Source organism: Carcharodon carcharias, chromosome 6, assembly GCF_017639515.1.
Source record: "Carcharodon carcharias isolate sCarCar2 chromosome 6, sCarCar2.pri, whole genome shotgun sequence".
NCBI classification, from domain to species: domain Eukaryota; kingdom Metazoa; phylum Chordata; class Chondrichthyes; order Lamniformes; family Lamnidae; genus Carcharodon; species Carcharodon carcharias.
In genome coordinates this window covers 143,647,011-143,665,217 of record NC_054472.1, presented here as the reverse complement: position 1 = coordinate 143,665,217, position 18,207 = coordinate 143,647,011, and the positions used below count along the sequence as shown (strand labels likewise).

Genomic DNA, 18,207 nt, shown 5'->3' with positions numbered 1-18,207 from the left:
ACTGCCCTAGTTTGTTTTTGAGCACCACCATTAAGAGTTGTGCCTTCAGCTGCCTGAACCCCAAGCTCTAGAATTCTTTAAATTCCTCCACCACGTCGTCTCCCTCTCTTTTAAGATTGTCCTTAAAATGGACCTCTTTGACCAAGCTTTTGGTTATCCCCTTCTAATTCCATGTCCTTTGAGATGTTTCTCCTTGCACCTCTGAAGCACCTTGGGGCTTCTTTTTATGTTATATGGCACATGCTATATAACTGCAGATTGTTCCATCATTCTATCCTATACATGAGAATATATTTTGTAAACTCAGACCAAGCCACAAAAATCATTTTCATGTCAGTAAAGTAAATAAAAAAAACTCTCTAGTGGTAACCAGAAGAATTAATGATTGGAAAAAGAGCCAGAGCCAAAATGAAGCAATACTTTGTGTTATACAGAGAGCTATTATGATGTAGAATGCACTGCCTAAAAGGGTGGCGGAAGCAGATTCAATTGTAACTTTCAAAAGGGAATTGAATAAATATTTTGAGGGAAGAAATTGACTCGGCGGTGGGGAAGTGCATGAAAGTGGGACTAACTGAATAGCAGCACCACAGATAGACACAGGGGGCCAAATGGGCTCATTCTGTGATGTATTGTTCTGTGATTCTATATAAAAAAAAAAAAGTCTCCCAGGAGACCTTAACTGATATTCAATTGAGCTATTGGAAAATGAGCTAGATACTTTGCAAAGTAAGTAATGTGGAGAATGGCAATGAAATTGGTATTAAAAAATAGAGGTGCTATCTCTGAGCTAACAAAATGTAACAGGTGACATCGAGTGAATGGCCTCGAACCTAAAACATATAAATGAACAGGATTAAATACTTCATCTGTGGGTTCCAGGTCTCCCATTGTGTTCTCTCTCTGACAAGGAGGGCTTCAAGGCAAGGCATGTGGGATCTCATTTGATGTTGTAATAGCTGTATGATGACACATCTGTGATGCAAGTTTTGAATTGGAGTCAACAGGTAGAATAAAGTGATTTGCATAGAGCTGTGCCAGGGTAATGAAAGAAGTTAGAACTGATGAAAAACTAGGATGACTGCTTGGCAGTAAATGATCACATGCTGGCACAAGCAATGGTATTACTGGAAGAACGTTCCTAAAATCTGCCAGTGAAATTCAAATAAGAGAGTATTGTATAAATTCTCTTGCAGTTAAGGAAAGAAATAAAAACTATGGCTCTTAATAAATGTGTAACTTCCAGATGAGCCAGTTGGTGAAGACAGGATCTAAATTACAATTCCCAGTATGTGTTCTCCTGGCTGATTTTAAGTTTGGCTACAACATCAGTCTGAGGTTGAATAACCTACCAACACCCGCTGTCCAGGTTTTCACCAGGACTGGTCACTTGCAGAAGTTATTTGATGGCTCTGACACCTTGGAAGTACGCTGCAGCAAAGGTCTTAGCCTTCAGGCGCAGAGCATTAGTTTAAACAGTCATTTATTGGGAGTGTTCATGTGTGTTGACGTTGCACTTTTTTTCAGCTGGAACAGCAGAGGCAGCAGCTGCTCACGGAGCGGCAGGCCTTCCACATGGAACAGTTGAAATATGCTGAAATGAGAGCCCGACAGCAGCTGGAACAGCAGCATCAGCAGCAGCAGCAACAACAGCAGCAGCAGCATTCGCAAAACACCCCCACCACCCCTGTTATTCAACAACTGGGTTCTATGGGAATGATGCAGCAAGGTCCAACACCACCACCACCTTATCCAATGATGCACCATCAGATGCAGCAACAGCTAGGTCAGTACATTTTTTATAATGGTTAAACTATATCCTTATTTCCATGATCTCCAGATTAATAATGGGACAAATGGATTTTATGTCCAGTTAATGATTGTTATCTCAGTTAATAACCTTGACAAGTTTCATTGCCACTCCCTTTCATACCTTATTGAGTGAAAATATCATGTGGTGTGTGACTAAGGCAAAGGAACTGGCAAGGCCTCTGGTTGGATCCATAATCTTTTTGATGTAATCACTAACATTAATTACAACTCAGGAGCTAGTAAGTTTAGGACCAGGGATTCTTCTTCACGCTGCATTCTTGAGGTGGTGTGTGGGTGTTCCTGTAAGCCTTCTCTTATCTACATTTGCACATGAACTATGATCACCAATGCAAGGTACTGGAGGCTGCCAACATGTGTATAACTGTTCTGAAAATATAAAATATTGGAAATCTCAGTTAGCACCATCTGTTGAAAGAGAGAGAGACAGACACTTGACATTTTGGGTTGATGACCCTTGCACATAACAGCTCTAGTTAATAACTGGCATCTTGTGTGTATTGTGTGGGTAATTGATTAGGAGAGAACATTTTTGAAGCACGCCAGTTGTACAGGTTGTCAGTATAATTTTCGAGTTTAGCATAATTTCATATTGTTATGAAAAAAGCCATCCGTAGTGACAGGTTTTGCTGCATCAAAACTTTGCTCTTGGAGTTAATCTGTAAAACTGAGAACTTTCACAGTAAGCAAGGCTAGTAATAATTGGTACCACTTAGGTATCATTTGTGTCTTGTCATCTGAACTGATCACTTGGTCAAACAGCTTGTTGCCCATCCAGAAACCAGCATTCACTACCTTTAGGAATTAAAACATTATCGTGGCATTTGAGCAGTAAAAATACCAATTTGCAGTTGACATTAACATTGGAAAGCACTTCCCAGGAGCTTAAGGGAAAAATACACGGCTGCTGAATGAAAGGAAGGTTATCCAGAAGCTTTGTTAGTTCAGTTGCAAGGAGGGCATTAAAGGGAGGACAGGTGGAGAGCAATAGAATGATAGAATATACAGCTCATTCAATCCAAGCCAGGACTTTTGCTTCACTTGAGCCTCCCATCCTAAACAAAAACAGAATTACCTGGAAAAACTCAGCAGGTCTGGCAGCATCGGCGGAGAAGAAAAGAGTTGACGTTTCAAGTCCTCGTGACCCTTCAACAGAACTCGGTGAATCCAAGGAAGGGGTGAAATATAAGCTGGTTTGAGGTTTGGAAGGGGGGGGTGGGGGGTGCAGAGAAGTGGAGGGGGGTGGTGTGGTTGTAGGGACAATCAAGTAGTGATAGAAGCAGATCATCAAAAGAATGTCACAAACAAAAGAACACATCGGTGTTGAAGTTGGTGATATACATCTAAACGAATGTGCTAATTAAGAATGGATGGTAGGGCACTCAAGGTATAGCGCTAGTGGGGGTGGGGGGGAGCAGAAAAGATTTAAAAAGATTTAAAAATAATGGAAATAGATGGGAAAAGAAAAATCTATATAATTTATTGGAAAAAACAAAAGGAAGGGGGAAGAAACAGAAACGGGGTGGGGATGGAGGAGGGAGTTCAAGACCTAAAGTTGTTGAATTCAATATTCAGTCCGGAAGGCTGTAAAGTCCCTAGTCGGAAGATGAGGTGCTGTTCCTCCAGTTTGCGTTGGGCTTCACTGGAACAATGCAGCAAGCCAAGGACAGACATGTGGGCAAGAGAGCAGGGTGAAGTGTTAAAATGGCAAGCGACGGGGAGGTTTGGGTCTTTCTTGCGGACAGACCGCAGGTGTTCTGCAAAGTGGTCGCCCAGTTTACGTTTGGTCTCTCCAATGTAGAGGAGACCACATTGGGAGCAACAAATGCAGTAGACTAAGTTGGGGGAAATGCAAGTGAAACGCTGCTTCACTTGAAAGGAGTGTTTGGGCCCTTGGATGGTGAGGAGAGAGGAAGTGAAGGGGCAGGTGTTGCATCTTTTGCGTGGGCATGGGGAGGTGCCGTAGGTAGGGGTTGAGGAGTAGGGGGTGATGGAGGAGTGGACCAGGGTGTCCCGGAGGGAATGATCCCTACGGAATGCCACCGGGGGGGTGAGGGGAAGATGTGTTTGGTGGTGGCATCATGTTGGAGTTGGCAGAAATGGCGGAGAATGATCCTTTGAATGTGCAGCTGGTGGGGTGATAAGTGAGGACAAGGGGGACCCTATCATGTTTCTGGGAGGGAGGAGAAGGCGTGAGGGCGGATGCGCGGGAGATGGGCCGGACACGGTTGAGGGCCCTGTCAACGACCGTGGGTGGAAAACCTCGGTTAAGGAAGAAGGAGGACATGTCAGAGGAACTGTTTTTGAAGGTAGCATCATCAGAACAGATGCGACGGAGGCGAAGGAACTGAGAGAATGGGATGGAGTCCTTACAGGAAGCGGGGTGTGAGGAGCTGTAGTCGAGGTAGCTGTGGGAGTCAGTAGGCTTGTAATGGATATTGGTGGACAGTCTACCACCAGAAATTGAGACAGAGATGTCAAGGAAGGGAAGGGAAGTGTCAGAGATGGACCATGTGAAAATGATGGAGGGGTGGAGATTGGAAGCAAAATTAATAATTTTTTTCCCAAGTCCCGACGAGAGCATGAAACAGCACCGAAGTAATCATCAATGTACCGGAGAAAGAGTTGTGGGAGGGGGCCAGAGTAGGACTGGAACAAGGAATGTTCCACATACCCCATAAAGAGACAGGCATAGCTGGGGCCCATGCAGGTACCCATAGCCACACCTTTTATTTGGAGGAAGTGAGAGGAGTTGAAGGAGAAATTGTTCAGCGTGAGAACAAGTTCAGCCAGACGGAGGAGAGTAGTGGTGGATGGGAATTGTTCGGGCTTCTGTTCGAGGAAGAAGCTAAGGGCCCTCAGACCATCCTGGTTGGGGATGGAGGTGTAGAGGGATTGGACGTCCATGGTGAAGAGGAAGCGATTGGGGCCAGGGAACTGGAAATTGTTGATGTGACGTAAGGTGTCAGAGGAATCACGGATGTAGATGGGAAGGGACTGGACAAGGGGAGAGGGAAGGGAGTCAAGATAACAAGAAATGAGTTCTGTGGGGCAGGAGCAAGCTGACACGATCGGTCTACTGGGACAGTTCTGTTTGTGGATTTTGGGTAGGAGGTAGAAGCGGGCCGTCCGAGGTTGGGCGACTATCAGGTTGGAAGCTGTGGGAGGAAGATCCCCAGAGGAGATGAGGTCAGTGACAGTCCTGGAAACAATGGCTTGATGTTCAGTGGTGGGGTCATGGTCCAGGGAGAGGTAGGAGGAAGTGTCTGCGAGTTGACGCTCAGCCTCCACGAGGTAGAGGTCAGTGCGCCAGCCAACAGCAGCACCACCCTTGTCAGCGGGTTTGATGGCAACGTCAGGGTTGGATCTGAGAGAATGGAGTGCAGTAAGTTCAGAGGGAGAGAGATTAGAATTGGTGAGAGGAACAGAGAAATTGAGACGACTAATGTCGCGCCGACAGTTCTCAATGAAATGATCAAGAGAAGGTAAGAATCCAGAGGGAGGGGTCCAGGTGGAGGGAGAATATTGGAGGTGGGTGAAAGGATCCGTTGAACGGGGAGAGGACTCCTGCCCAAAGAAGTGAGCCTGGAGACGAAGACGGCGGAAGAAGAGTTCAGCATCGTGCCGAGTCCGAAATTCATTGAGGTGAGGGCGTAGGGGTATGAAACTAAGTCCTTTGCTGATCACTGAACATTCAGCGTCAGAGAGGGGAAGGTCAGGGGGTATAGTGAATACACGGCTGGGGCTGGGATTGGAAGATGGGGTGGGAATGGAGGGACAGGCAGGGGTGGAGGGTCCTAGATGGGTGTTGGTGTTGATGAGTTGTTGGAGCTTGCGTTCCTTAGCACTTGAGGGAAAGAGAAAAAGTTTCTTGTTGAGGCGTCTGATGAGCCGAAGAATAAAATGAAACTGGGGGCACGCGCAGCTTTGAAAAATGGTACGGCGGTGCTGCTGGAGGGAGAGGTCAGCCTTCCTGATCTAACTTTATCAACGTAACTGCCTATTTCTTTCTCCATCATGTGTTTACCTAGCTTCCACGTAAGTGCATTTCACTTCAACGTCCCCTTATGATAGCAAGTTCCACATTGTCAATACTTTTTTGAGTGAAGAAGTTTTTTCTGAATTTCCTATTTGATTTCATATATTGATGTCCTCTAGTTTTGATCTTCTCACAAGTGTTAATACACTCTGTCCATGTTATCGTAAAGGCAAATGGAATGTTGGTTTAATTTCAATGGGAATGGGGTATAAAAATAGGGAAGTCTTGCTAAAACTATACAAGGCATTAGTTAGACCACACCTAGAATACTATGAACAGTTTTGGTGCCCTTATCTAAGGAAAGATATACTGGCATTGGAGGCAGCCCAGAGAAGGTTCACTCGATTGATCCTGGGTATGGAGGGATTTTCTTACGAGGAGAGGTTGAGTAGGTTGGGCCTGTACTCATTGGAGTTCAGAAGAATGAGAGGTGACCTTATTGAAGCATATAAGATTCTTAAGGGGCTTGACAGGGTAGATGCTGAGAGGCTGCTTCCCCTTGTGGGAGAGTCTAAGACGAGAGGGCATATTCTCAGTAAGGGGTCGCCCACTTAAGGCAGAGTTGAAGAGTAACTTCTTCTTTCAGGTTGGTGAATCTGTGGAATTCTTTACCGCAGAGGGCTGTCGAGGATGGGTGTTAAGTATATTCAAGGTTGAGATAAACGGATTTTTGATCGGTAAGGGATACGAGGGCTATGGGGGAAAGGCAGGAAAGTGGAGTTGAGGATTATCAGTTTAGCCATGATCTCATTAAATGGTGGAGCAGACTTGATGGGCCAAATGGCCTACTTCTGCTCCTAACGTCTTATGAGTTTGGAATTCCAATCTAAGTTTATCGCCAAGCTCTGCACCCTGTTAATTTGGTTGAGGTATGATGGTAGCTGATGAGAAGGAAGGATTCAGTGCTGAAGAGTGGAGGTTGTGATGGCAGCTGAAGTAGGTTGTTCCATTGTACTTCATGCCTTTTTCAAGTTGAGACCCACTCAACACTGGATATTGAACCAACAGCCTGACAGCACAGAAGTGCTGGAGGAGTTGAGAGATGGGGGAGAGGAAGAGCTGGATGTAATTAGCATTCATGTGAAAGCTGACTGTGTTAGCTGATTAAGTCATTAGAAATTGCTTGAAGATGAGTGAGTTTGCAACCAAGGATTTACCCTTCATGGTCACTTTGGGAAGTGTTGTGAGATTGAGAAGAAAAATCATTTCTGGAAATGCTTTTCCAATGGCTGTGAAGGTAAAAGTAGAATTCAAGTGAGTCCAGTTCCATTGAACTGGACAATCAATGAGAGATATTGAAGAAGGGAGGTGTGACTGACTGTTGAAAACTGCATTGGAGGTGAGGAATAATGTACTAGGGTTGCAGAGCTTGTGGCTTTGGTGAGGACTGTTCAGTTACTGTGGGAGAAACTGAAGTCAGATTGAAAGGATTGTTACATGGAGTTGTGGCAGAAGTCTGCACACAGCAAGATGGTGACAGCCTTTTATTGAGATAAAGGAGGTTGAAATTTTGGGCCATCGTTAAGGAAAATAGCGTCTTAAATAGAAATAGGAGTGGACCACTCAGCCCCTTGAGCCTGTTTCACCATTCAATAAGATCATGACTGATCTGCTTGTTTCGTATTCCACATTCCCATCACATTCACATTTTCCAGTAACCTTACATTCTTCTTAAACAAGGGAATCAATCTACCTCTGCTTAAAAAAAAATTATTCAATGACCCTGCCTTTGCCACCTTCTGAAGCGCAGTATTCCAAAGTCGAGCAACCCTCAGAGAAAAAAATTCTCCTCGTTCCCTGTCCTAAAAAGGCAACCCCTAATTTTAAAACAGTGCCCCCTAGTTCTGGACTCACCCACAAGAGGAAACATAATTTCAATGTCCACCTTGTTAAGGCTGTTCAGGATCTTATGTTTCAATCAAATCACCCCTCATTTTTCTAAACTCCAGGGGAAACAAGCCCAGTCTGTCCAACCTTTCCACATAAGACATCATTCCAGGTATCAATCTAGTAAACTTCCTCTGAACCGCCTCCAGCACATTTACATCCTTCCTTAAATGAGACCAAAACTGCACACATTATTTGAGGTGTGGCCTCACCAATGCCTTGTATAACTGAAGCATAGCATCTTTACTTTCATGTTCAATTCCTCTCGTAATAAAGGATGGTATTCCATTTGACTTTTTAATTACTTGCTGTACCTGCACACTAATTTTTTTTTGACTCGTACTACAACACTAGATCCCTCTGCATCTCAGAATTACGCAGCCGTTCTCCATTAAGTAATACTCTGCTATTTTGGCTCTTCCTGTCAAAGTGAACAACTTCACATTTTCCCACCCTAAACTCCATTTGCCAGATCTTTGCCCATTCGCTTAACCTATCTGTATCTGTCTGCAATCTCCTCATGTCCTCTACACATGCTTTCATACCTATCTTTGTGTCATCTGCAAATTTAGCTGCCATTCCTTCACTCCCCTCATCTAATTATTGATGTAAATTGTAAAAAGTTGAGGCCCCAGCACAGAGTCCTGTGGGACTCCACTTGTCACATCCTGCCAATCAGAAAAAGACCCATTTATGCAGACTCTGCTTTCTGCCAGCCAAAGGCAGGAGCAGGATCAATATCCGTAATTGTTTTTGAAGTATATTGTATTATTGAAGGGGAAGGGAGGCTGTATTTGAAGAGGAGGAACCTGGAGATGTGGTGCAGGTCAGTCAGACAGCTATTTAGTTTTCTGAGCAGGCTGAATGGGCAAGGCCAATGTAACTCATTTATGTTAGCTGGCACAGGAGTCTGGATGGATGGGCAAATGTTTTGTTGGAAATGGGCTAAGGGAGCAAAGGGTACAAAAAGCTCAGAAGGTGGGATTTTGGTGAACTAGCCAGGTATGTGGATTCTGAGCAAGCATGGTATAAGAATTGGGGGAGGTGGAGAGGGTGTTCAGTTGATGTAGGGGTCTTGGGGGAAATAGAGAAAAGCAGTGCTGGTGGCTAAATAAGTGTTTGCTGTCTTGTTGAGAAAAAGAAATTAAAAGTTCCACACATTTAGAGGTAAGGAGAAGGGAAGGGAATTTTGGTGGGAGGTATTGGGATGAGGCTAATGAAAGAGGAGATCTGTGTAGTGGAACATCACAGGAACAGTGCAGTGAGGTATTGTGGTACATAATGGGACAGATTTTTTTCTCTGGGAAGATGCTGTAAGAAGTAGGTTGGAAGAAAGCTAAAGTGTTGAGGCATACAAGAAAGTGGTGCTAACTTCATCATTGATCAAATCCATGGTAGGGGGATGGCTGTGGATATGTGTAGGAATCTTTATATGGTGGTAGGATTCAAAGAGGGCACAGGAATATTGAATTCCAGATTGGGAGAGAGGTGAGAGCTGATCTGAAGTTCCCATTCCCAGATTGGGCAGTTTGCTGGCTTCAGTTGGGATATTTATTGTGTTGGAACACTGTGCTCTCTATCCTTGGGTTGGGAGGTTATTGAGCCCCTCAGAGTTGATGCTTTCATCAGGGGAAAAAAGCAAAGCCTGGTAGCAATGGAATAAAAATAGTAAGTGCTGGAAAAACTCAGCAGGCCTGGCAGTATCTTGGGAGAGCGAAACAGAGTTAATGTTTTTTGGTTCCAAGACTCATATAAGATTTGAAATATTAACTGTTTTTCTCTTCACAGATGCTGCCAGACCTGCTGAGCTTTTCCAGCACTTAATGTTTTAGTTTAGATATCTAGCATCTGCAGTATTTTGTTTCTATCCTGGCAGTAATGGTGGCACTTTGCCAGCAAGCTACAGCAAATATCAGCTAAGCTGTTGGATTGGCTGCAAAGGATGAAGCTGGATGTCGTTAATTACCAATTTTAGAACCTTCATCTGGCCTCTGCAGCTGATCCATTTCTTTTGCATTGGGCTCCACATCATCTACTGAATCTGATGTACACAATCCATCAGAATTGGCTGCTGGTAAATTAGCTGAACCTGGCTGCATTACTTTGTGTGTTTTAATTGGGTTAACACACTATTATATTAAATAGCAATATTTTATATTTATTCAAATGAGCTTTCCAATTAAGTCTACCTAGGTTTTTTGACCTTTTTGAAATGTGCTCACGCTGTTGCTTTTGTCTCCTGTGCTGTCCTTAATCTTGATACCATCTGTCTTTTTATCTTTCGCTTGAACTTGGTTCCTGCAGAGGGGAATGACATCGAGTGACATCTTAATTGAATCAATTAAATCCATCCATAATAAGGTGGTGTTCTCAGTTTGTATGCACAACTCTGTGTTTCATTAATGACACGAAGGCTCAATTGGAAAAGGATAATAAAATAGTAATTTCCATGAATCTATTTTTCTTCTTTTCTACTGAAGCTTGCTTGGGATGCAAGTTAGGAGGTACAGTGTTGGGTTTCTCCAACATGGACCAGAAACCCAACCTTGTATATATTTAAAAACTTGACCCTTATTACTATTACTTATTTTTAAATTGGACTTTTCTGCTGAACAAAGACAATTAAGATGGTTGACCCTCTGTCTGGATATTATCCCCAATGGTCTCCAGAACAAAAAGAATTCTCTTCTCAGTTTCGGGAATGTTATGCCTAATGAGCTTCTAACAGACCATTTGCGACTGTACGGATTAATTTCAGAGGGTGCTACATGAATGCTATTTGCATTTGCCAAACCAACCTCACTAGCGGAGTTTGTGGGTCCGTTGAGACAATGGCTTCCCAAACACCAGACCCTCAACACGAATGGAACCCCTTTCAACCCATAATGGCCAAGACATTATCAGTCCTGAAAACAAAGCCAAATTCCGGGCGCTGGATAAGTATCCTTTGTTGACGTCACTATGAAGAAGGGAGGTTACAGGAGCCAAGACTCTGGCCTTTTGGGCAGTTTACTATTACCTTTCTGAGCTGTGTAGCCAGTTTGCTGCTTAAAATCCAACTGGCAGGCCACACAGAAGCAAGCTGTATCCAAGTTGGACCACCAGCCCATCTAACCTGACTCTGCTGGAAGATTTTGTATCATAACCTACAGAGCTGATGCAATCTCTGCGTGCCTACTTCTTCATGCGGCATCAATGCCACCTGAAAAAGTGAATCCCACAACACCGTTCTCCAGCCAGCCAACCATGGAATGCCTATGTGAAAGACTTCCTCATTGGACTTTGGAACTTGTGTGAACCAGTATTCAGCTTTTTTCATGTGGCCCCTATACTGTGAACTTCCTTTCTGCTATCCCTCGTTTTACTGTGCGATTGTGGAGTGAGAAGTTGTGAACGCTTTTTGCGGGTTTTGAATTAACCTGAATTAATTCTAACTCAAGTTTGCTGTGGGATTATTATTAAAGTTGGATCGCACAAAAACTGTGGGTTTGGGAAAATACAACACTGCTTATTTGTTTTAAAAAAAAACAAACAAATTCAAAACACCTTCTGTTGACACACAGGTGGTAAGAGGAAAACAGTAAAACAAAAACAGAATTACCTGGAAAAACTCAGCAGGTCTGGCAGCATCGGCGGAGAAGAAAAGAGTTGACGTTTCAAGTCCTCATGACCCTTCGACAGAACTCCAAGAGTTAAGAGGAAAACAGTGCTGTTTGAACTGACCCCCTCCTGTCTCTAACAACAGGTTGCCCTCTGACAATCTCACCAAAGCCGTTTGTCACTTTCAGCCAAGCTCAATCGTCTTCTCAGCCATGTAGTTTCTGCTGGCAGCAATGACTTGTTGTCGCGACTGGAAATATAAGCTTCTATGTATTGTGCTCAAATCTTGTAATAGCAATACTGCCTGCATGGCTGAAAGCTATCTCTACAGACCAAGCAATCTTTCAGAAACAAACAACCCTGACATTGTCATCAAACCCGCTGACAAGGGTGGTGCTGTTGTCTGGAGCACTGACCTCTACCTCGCGGAGGCTGAGCGTCAACTCGCAGACACTTCCTCCTACCTCTCCCTGGACCATGACCCCACCACTGAACATCAAGCCACTGTTTCCAGGACTGTCACTGACCTCATCTCCTCTGGGGATCTCCCTCCCACAGCTTCCAACCTGATAGTCGCCCAACCTCAGACGGCCCGCTTCTATCTCCTACCCAAAATCCACAAACAGAACTGCCCCGGTAGACCGATCGTGTCAGCTTGCTCCTGCCCCACAGAACTCATTTCTCGTTATCTTGACTCCCTTCCCTCTCCCCTTGTCCAGTCCCTTCCCACCTACATCCGTGATTCCTCTGACACCTTACGTCACATCAACAATTTCCAGTTCCCTGGCCCCTACCGCTTCCCCTTCAACATGGACATCCAATCCCTCTACACCTCCATCCCCCACCAGGATGGTCTGAGAGCCCTTAGCTTCTTCCTCGAACAGAGGCCCGAACAATCCCCATCCACCACTACTCTCCTCCGTCTGGCTGAACTTGTTCTCACGCTGAACAATTTCTCCTTCAACTCCTCTCACTTCCTCCAAATAAAAGGTGTGGCTATGGGTACCCGCATGGGCCCCAGCTATGCCTGTCTCTTTATGGGGTATGTGGAACATTCCTTGTTGCAGTCCTACTCCGGCCCCCTTCCACAACTCTTTCTCCGGTACATCGATGATTACTTCGGTGCCGCTTCATGCTCTCGTCAGGACTTGGAAAAATTTATGAATTTTGCTTCCAATCTCCACCCCTCCATCATTTTCACGTGGTCCATCTCTGACACTTCCCTTCCCTTCCTTGACCTCTCTGTCTCAATCTCTGGTGATAGACTGTCCACCAATATCCATTACAAACCCACGGACTCCCACAGCTATCTCGACTACAGCTCCTCACACCCCACTTCCTGTAAGGACTCCATCCCATTCTCTCAGTTCCTTCGCCTCCGTCGCATCTGTTCCGATGATGCTACATTCAAAAACAGTTCCTCTGACATGTCCTCCTTCTTCCTTAACCGAGGTTTTCCACCCACGGTCATTGACAGGGCCCTCAACCGTGTCCGGCCCATCTCCCGCGCATCCGCCCTCACGCCTTCTCCTCCGTCCCAGAAACATGATAGGGTCCCCCTTATCCTCACTTATCACCCCACCAGCCTCCGCATTCAAAGGATCATCCTCCGCCATTTCCGCCAACTCCAGCATGATGCCACCACCAAACACATCTTCCCTTCACCCCCCTTATTGGCATTCCGTAGGGATCGCTCCCTCCGGGACACCCTGGTCCACTCCTCCATCACCCCCTACTCCTCAACCCCCTCCTATGGCACAACCCCATGCCCACGCAAAAGATGCAACACCTGCCCCTTCACTTCCTCTCTCCTCACCGTCCAAGGACCCAAACACTCCTTTCAAGTGAAGCAGCATTTCACTTGCATTTCCCCCAACTTAGTCTACTGCATTCGTTGCTCCCAATGTGGTCTCCTCTACATTGGAGAGACCAAACGTAAACTGGGCAACCGCTTTGCAGAACACCTGCGGTCTGTCCGCAAGAATGACCCAAACCTCCCTGTTGCTTGCCATTTTAACACTCCACCCTGCTCTCTTGCCCACATGTCTGTCCGTGGCTTGCTGCATTGTTCCAGTGAAGCCCAACGCAAACTGGAGGAACAACACCTCATCTTCCGACTAGGGACTTTACAGCCTTCCGGACTGAATATTGAATTCAACAACTTTAGGTCGTGAGCTCCCTCCCCCATCCCCACCCCCTTTCTGTTTCCCCCTTCCTTTTTTTTTCCAATAAATTATAAAGATTTTCCTTTTCCCACCTATTTCCATTATAAAAAAAACCCCACTAGAGCTATACCTTGAGTGCCCTACCATCCATTCTTAATTAGCACATTCGTTTAGATAATATCACCAACTTTAACTTTAACACCTATGTGTTCTATTGTACTGTTGTCGTTGACATCTTTTGTTGATCTGCTTCTATCACTGCTTGTTTGTCCCTACAACCACACCACCCCCCTCCACCTCTCTGTCTCTCTATCTCTCCGCCCCCCACACACACACCTTAAACCAGCTTATATTTCAGCTCTTTCCTGGACTCGAACTCAAGTTCTGTCGAAGGGTCACGAGGACTCGAAACGTCAACTCTTTTCTTCTCCGCCGATGCTGCCAGACCTGCTGAGTTTTTCCAGGTAATTCTGTTTTTGTTTATGGATTTCCAGCATCCGCAGTTTTTTTGTTTTTATTACTTTTTATTTCTGCTTGCTATGCAACTTATCAGGATCGTTCCCTCTGGGACACCCTGGTCCACTCCTCCATTACCCCCTACTCCTCAACCCCCACCTATGGCACCTCCCCATGCCCATGCAAAAGATGTAACACCTGCCCCTTCACTTCCTCTCTCCTCACCGTCCAAGGGCCCAAACACTCCTTTCAAGTGAAGCAGCATTTCACTTGCATTTCCCCCAAACTTAGTCTACTGTATTCATTGCTCCCAATGCGGTTTCCTCTACATTGGAGAGACCAAACGTAAACTGAGCGACCGCTTTGCAGAACACCTGTGGTCTGTCTGCAAGAATGACCCAAACCTCCCTGTCACTTGCTATTTTAACACTCCACCCTGCTCTCTTGCCCACATGTCTGTCCTTGGCTTGCTGCATTGTTCCAGTGAAGTCCAACTCAAACTGGAGGAACAGCACCTCATCTTCCAACTAGGCACTTTACAGCCTTCCGGATTGAATATTGAATTCAACAACTTTAGATCTTGAACTCCATCCCCACCCCTTTCTGTTTCTTCCCCCTTCCTTTTGTTTTTTCCAATAAATTATATAGGTTTTTCTTTTTCCACCTATTTCCATTATTTTTAAATATTTTTAAATCTTTTATGCTCCCCCCCACCCCCACTAGAGCTATACCTTGAGTGCCCTACCATCCATTCTTAATTAGCACATTCGTTTAGATAATCTCACCAACTTCAACACCTGTGTGTTCTTTTGTCTGTGACATCTTTTGATGATCTGCTTCTATCACTGCTTGCTTGTCCCTACAACCACACCACCCCCCTCCACTTCTCTCTCTCTCTCCCCCCCGCCACACACACACACACACACCTTAAACCAGCTTATATTTCACCCCTTCCTTGGATTCACCTAGTTCTGTTGAAGGGTCATGAGGACTCGAAACGTCAACTCTTTTCTTCTCCGCCGATGCTGCCAGACCTGCTGAGTTTTCCCAGGTAATTCTGTTTTTGTTATCAGGATTAATTATTTGATATATGCTGAATGTTTCATTTTCTGACATACTATTGTCCCTCAGTGAAATAGCCTTCAGCAACCTTGGCCTGTATTTTCAAGGATTCGTGGAGAGCCCTTGGCAAATCCAAAATGGCAGACAGACCCTTGATCCTGAAGTCCTGCCCCCTTAGACATCACCTTTTAAACCGACATCTGTTACCATCCAGAAGGATAAAGGCAGCAGACAAATGGAAACACCGCTGCCTGGAAGCTCCCCTCGAAGTCACTCACCATTCTGACTTGGAAATACATTGCCATTCCTTCACTGTCGCTGGGTCAAAATCCTGAAACTCCCTCCCTAACAGCACTGTGGGTGTACTTACACCACATGGACTGCAGCAGTTCAAGAAGATAGCTCACCATCACCACCTTGAGGACAATTAGGGATGGGCAAAAATGCTGGCCTAGCCAGCAATGCCCACATCCCATGAAAGAATAATAAAAAATCAGGCAGAAACCATTTTCACTGGTGGGGAGGGGAGCTGAGGCAGGATGCGGGTCCCACATGAGAAACCTGAACTCAGCAGGGCATTTGAACTTAGTGCTAAATTCAAACAGACCCCATTTTAACGGAAGCAAGGACCTTATTGCACAATGTGTGTGTGACGAATTTGTAGAATCGACATAAATGCTTTTGAAGGGTGGATAAGGAATATACAGTTGTCATGATGTCAAATTATTTAAATCCCCATGCCCTTTAAAAATTGGGGAGGCGGGGAACTACCTGCCTGTTGGAGTTGTAAAAAGTTTGTTCAAGCAGCTTCAATCGCTGTTGGCATCAGTCTAATTCCTATCATGATAGCATTATTGATGCTTGACTGCTTTCCGCGACCTATCATTATCACAGTGGGGGGCTGTAGGTGCACAGTTTGATTGGCAGCTCAGCTTATTTGAAGGATTAGCTGTCTTTGAGGGGTTATGAACAGAAATGTTTGTTTTTAAGAGGTTGAATATTTAAATAGATATAATAGTATTGAATGGGCTTTCATGAAAGTATTTTTAATGTAGTAAAGCCTGTGATATTTTGAACATTATTTTATTTCATCTCATTGTGGCTCCTGAGGTCTGCCATGATGGATCCTGGGTGAGTTGGTTTGGAGAGTAAGGCACGAAGTTGGCATGGGGACAGAAGAGGCTATTGGGATGGGTAGGGTGGTTGAGTTGGCACTGGGGCTACAAGGGCAATGGGGATGGGTGTGGAAGCATAAGTTGGCATACAGGGTATTAGAGTCCATCTGGGATGGGTTGGCATGAGTTGGGATTTATGAGCATGGCAAGTGGTTGGGGGTTGATGAGGAAGTGTGAGGGTGAGGGCTGGAGGGCCTAAAAGTTTAAGAAATCAACTGAGACAGAGTGCCAGAGAACCGAGGTGGACCTTTTTAACTGCCCGCCTTGGCACACAGCAGCCCTTGTGGTTGCGACTGTTCTGCATCTGGGGCTAATGACGATCCCATCATTTGGGGCACTTTCTCCTGAGATGGGGGATTTCCAGCTCTGTGCACCTGCTTTCGTAGCAAAAATCCAGACCCGTGTCTCTGCAGCATCTTTAAAGCTGTAAATGTCCTGAGCTTCTATACATTGGTGAGAAGACCCTGAACAGTAGTGACGAATGAAGGAATGGTTGAGGTTAGGTGAGGCCTTTTTCAGATGAAAATGGAAATATGGCGTATGAAGTGTGGAGGTTAGGGAGAGAATTTGTGGGCTGAAAAGAGAAAATTGGGAAACTAGTGATTTCAGCAGTTTAGTGGTAATGTCCTTTCAGGAAGGAAGCCTGTGTTTGACCTGTACGTGACTCCAGCCCCCCACAGAATTTTGGTTACTCTTATTGCTCTCCTTGATGGTCCGAGCAAGCTGCTCGGTTGTTTGCAGTGGTAACTAAATGCTATACATGTTTGCATCCTGAAAGCAAATAAAAATTCGGCATTCGGCTGTTATAAACCATCTACTTTGGATCATTGTACGTTTGTTCAGATTACCATGTAATCACCTATTTGTAAACCTCAGTGTATACCGACAGGCCTGTGTCCAAGTTCTTAAATCCTGTCACTCAACATTTAAAAGCCCTGGTGCGCATTGAGTACAGAGAGAATCAGAAGGTCCAGGATTACTGCTTGGTCTGTGCTAAATTGCATTTGAACTCAGCTGGCACAGCAACTGAATAGTACAATTAGCTTTAGGACCCCTGGGCTGAGCAGCAGCAATAATTAAAACAACTGCCAATGTTTGTACATGAAAAATTGTGACTTTGGAAAAGAGGGGAAGAGAATAATGGTAAAAATGCTTCAGAACCTTGATGTCACCGCTATTGACTTTTTTTAGTTGAATTAAGTGTGTCAAGGAATACGGCTAAATGGAAGTGAAATCGAGATCAGCCATGATATAATTGCATAGTGGAATCAGGGTGAAGGGCCTGAATGGCTGCCTTTTGTTCCTATGTGTTGTTTTCTTTCATGAGATGTGGATTTCACCAACAAGTCTAGTGTTTGTTGCCCATTCCTCATTGGTCTTGAGAAGGTGATGGTGAGCTGCTGCATTGGACTGCTGCAGTCCTTCTTGTGCAGGTACACCCACAGTTCTTTTCGGAAGAATTCGAGGATTACTTCAACTTTCAGATGAAATGAAGAAACCATCATGCTGTGTGCCTGTCTTTTTTTTTATTTGATTTCTCAGTCCAAACACTGAACAAAAGCCTTCTTTGCACCAAAGTGATTAGAGATCTTTGTGTTCAGAGCAAAATCTGGCTGTCTATTTGTTGCTACTTTACATCCTAAGCATTAGGGTAGACAAATAGGGGAACACTGTGATCGGTCCAGGATTCTACTTGATGAATTGCATTCTTGTACATTGGTATTCTGTACTTCTGATGAGAACTTGGCTTCAATCAAGTTTTCAGTTTCATCCTGAGGCAACTGTACTGTCTAACCGTGTGAAATTTTCCTACTGTGTCTGGTGAAAGATAAATTGAAAAAGCTCCAACAGCGTCTGCAGAGAGATTTTGAGCTGTGTAACTTGAGGGTGAATTGGTGCCAATATACTTGTAATGATGTTTACTTACGCTTAGTAGGTTAAATATGAAAGCTGCAAATGACACAGTACAGTGATTTCCTTGTGTCAGCTTGTC

The 18,207-nt window shown here is 44.8% G+C and overlaps 1 protein-coding gene across 4 annotated transcripts in view; it reads left to right on the top strand.

The window, feature by feature from the left end:
• The window catches only part of smarcc1a (SWI/SNF related, matrix associated, actin dependent regulator of chromatin, subfamily c, member 1a), a 223,774-nt gene that overhangs the window by 179,229 nt on the left and 26,338 nt on the right, over positions 1 to 18,207 (top strand). For all 4 annotated transcript variants that reach the window (XM_041189167.1, XM_041189168.1, XM_041189166.1 and 1 more), the window contains one exon: positions 1,528 to 1,786. In XM_041189167.1, the coding sequence (XP_041045101.1) occupies positions 1,528 to 1,786 (259 nt within the window). The remainder of the gene's footprint in view (positions 1 to 1,527; positions 1,787 to 18,207) is intronic.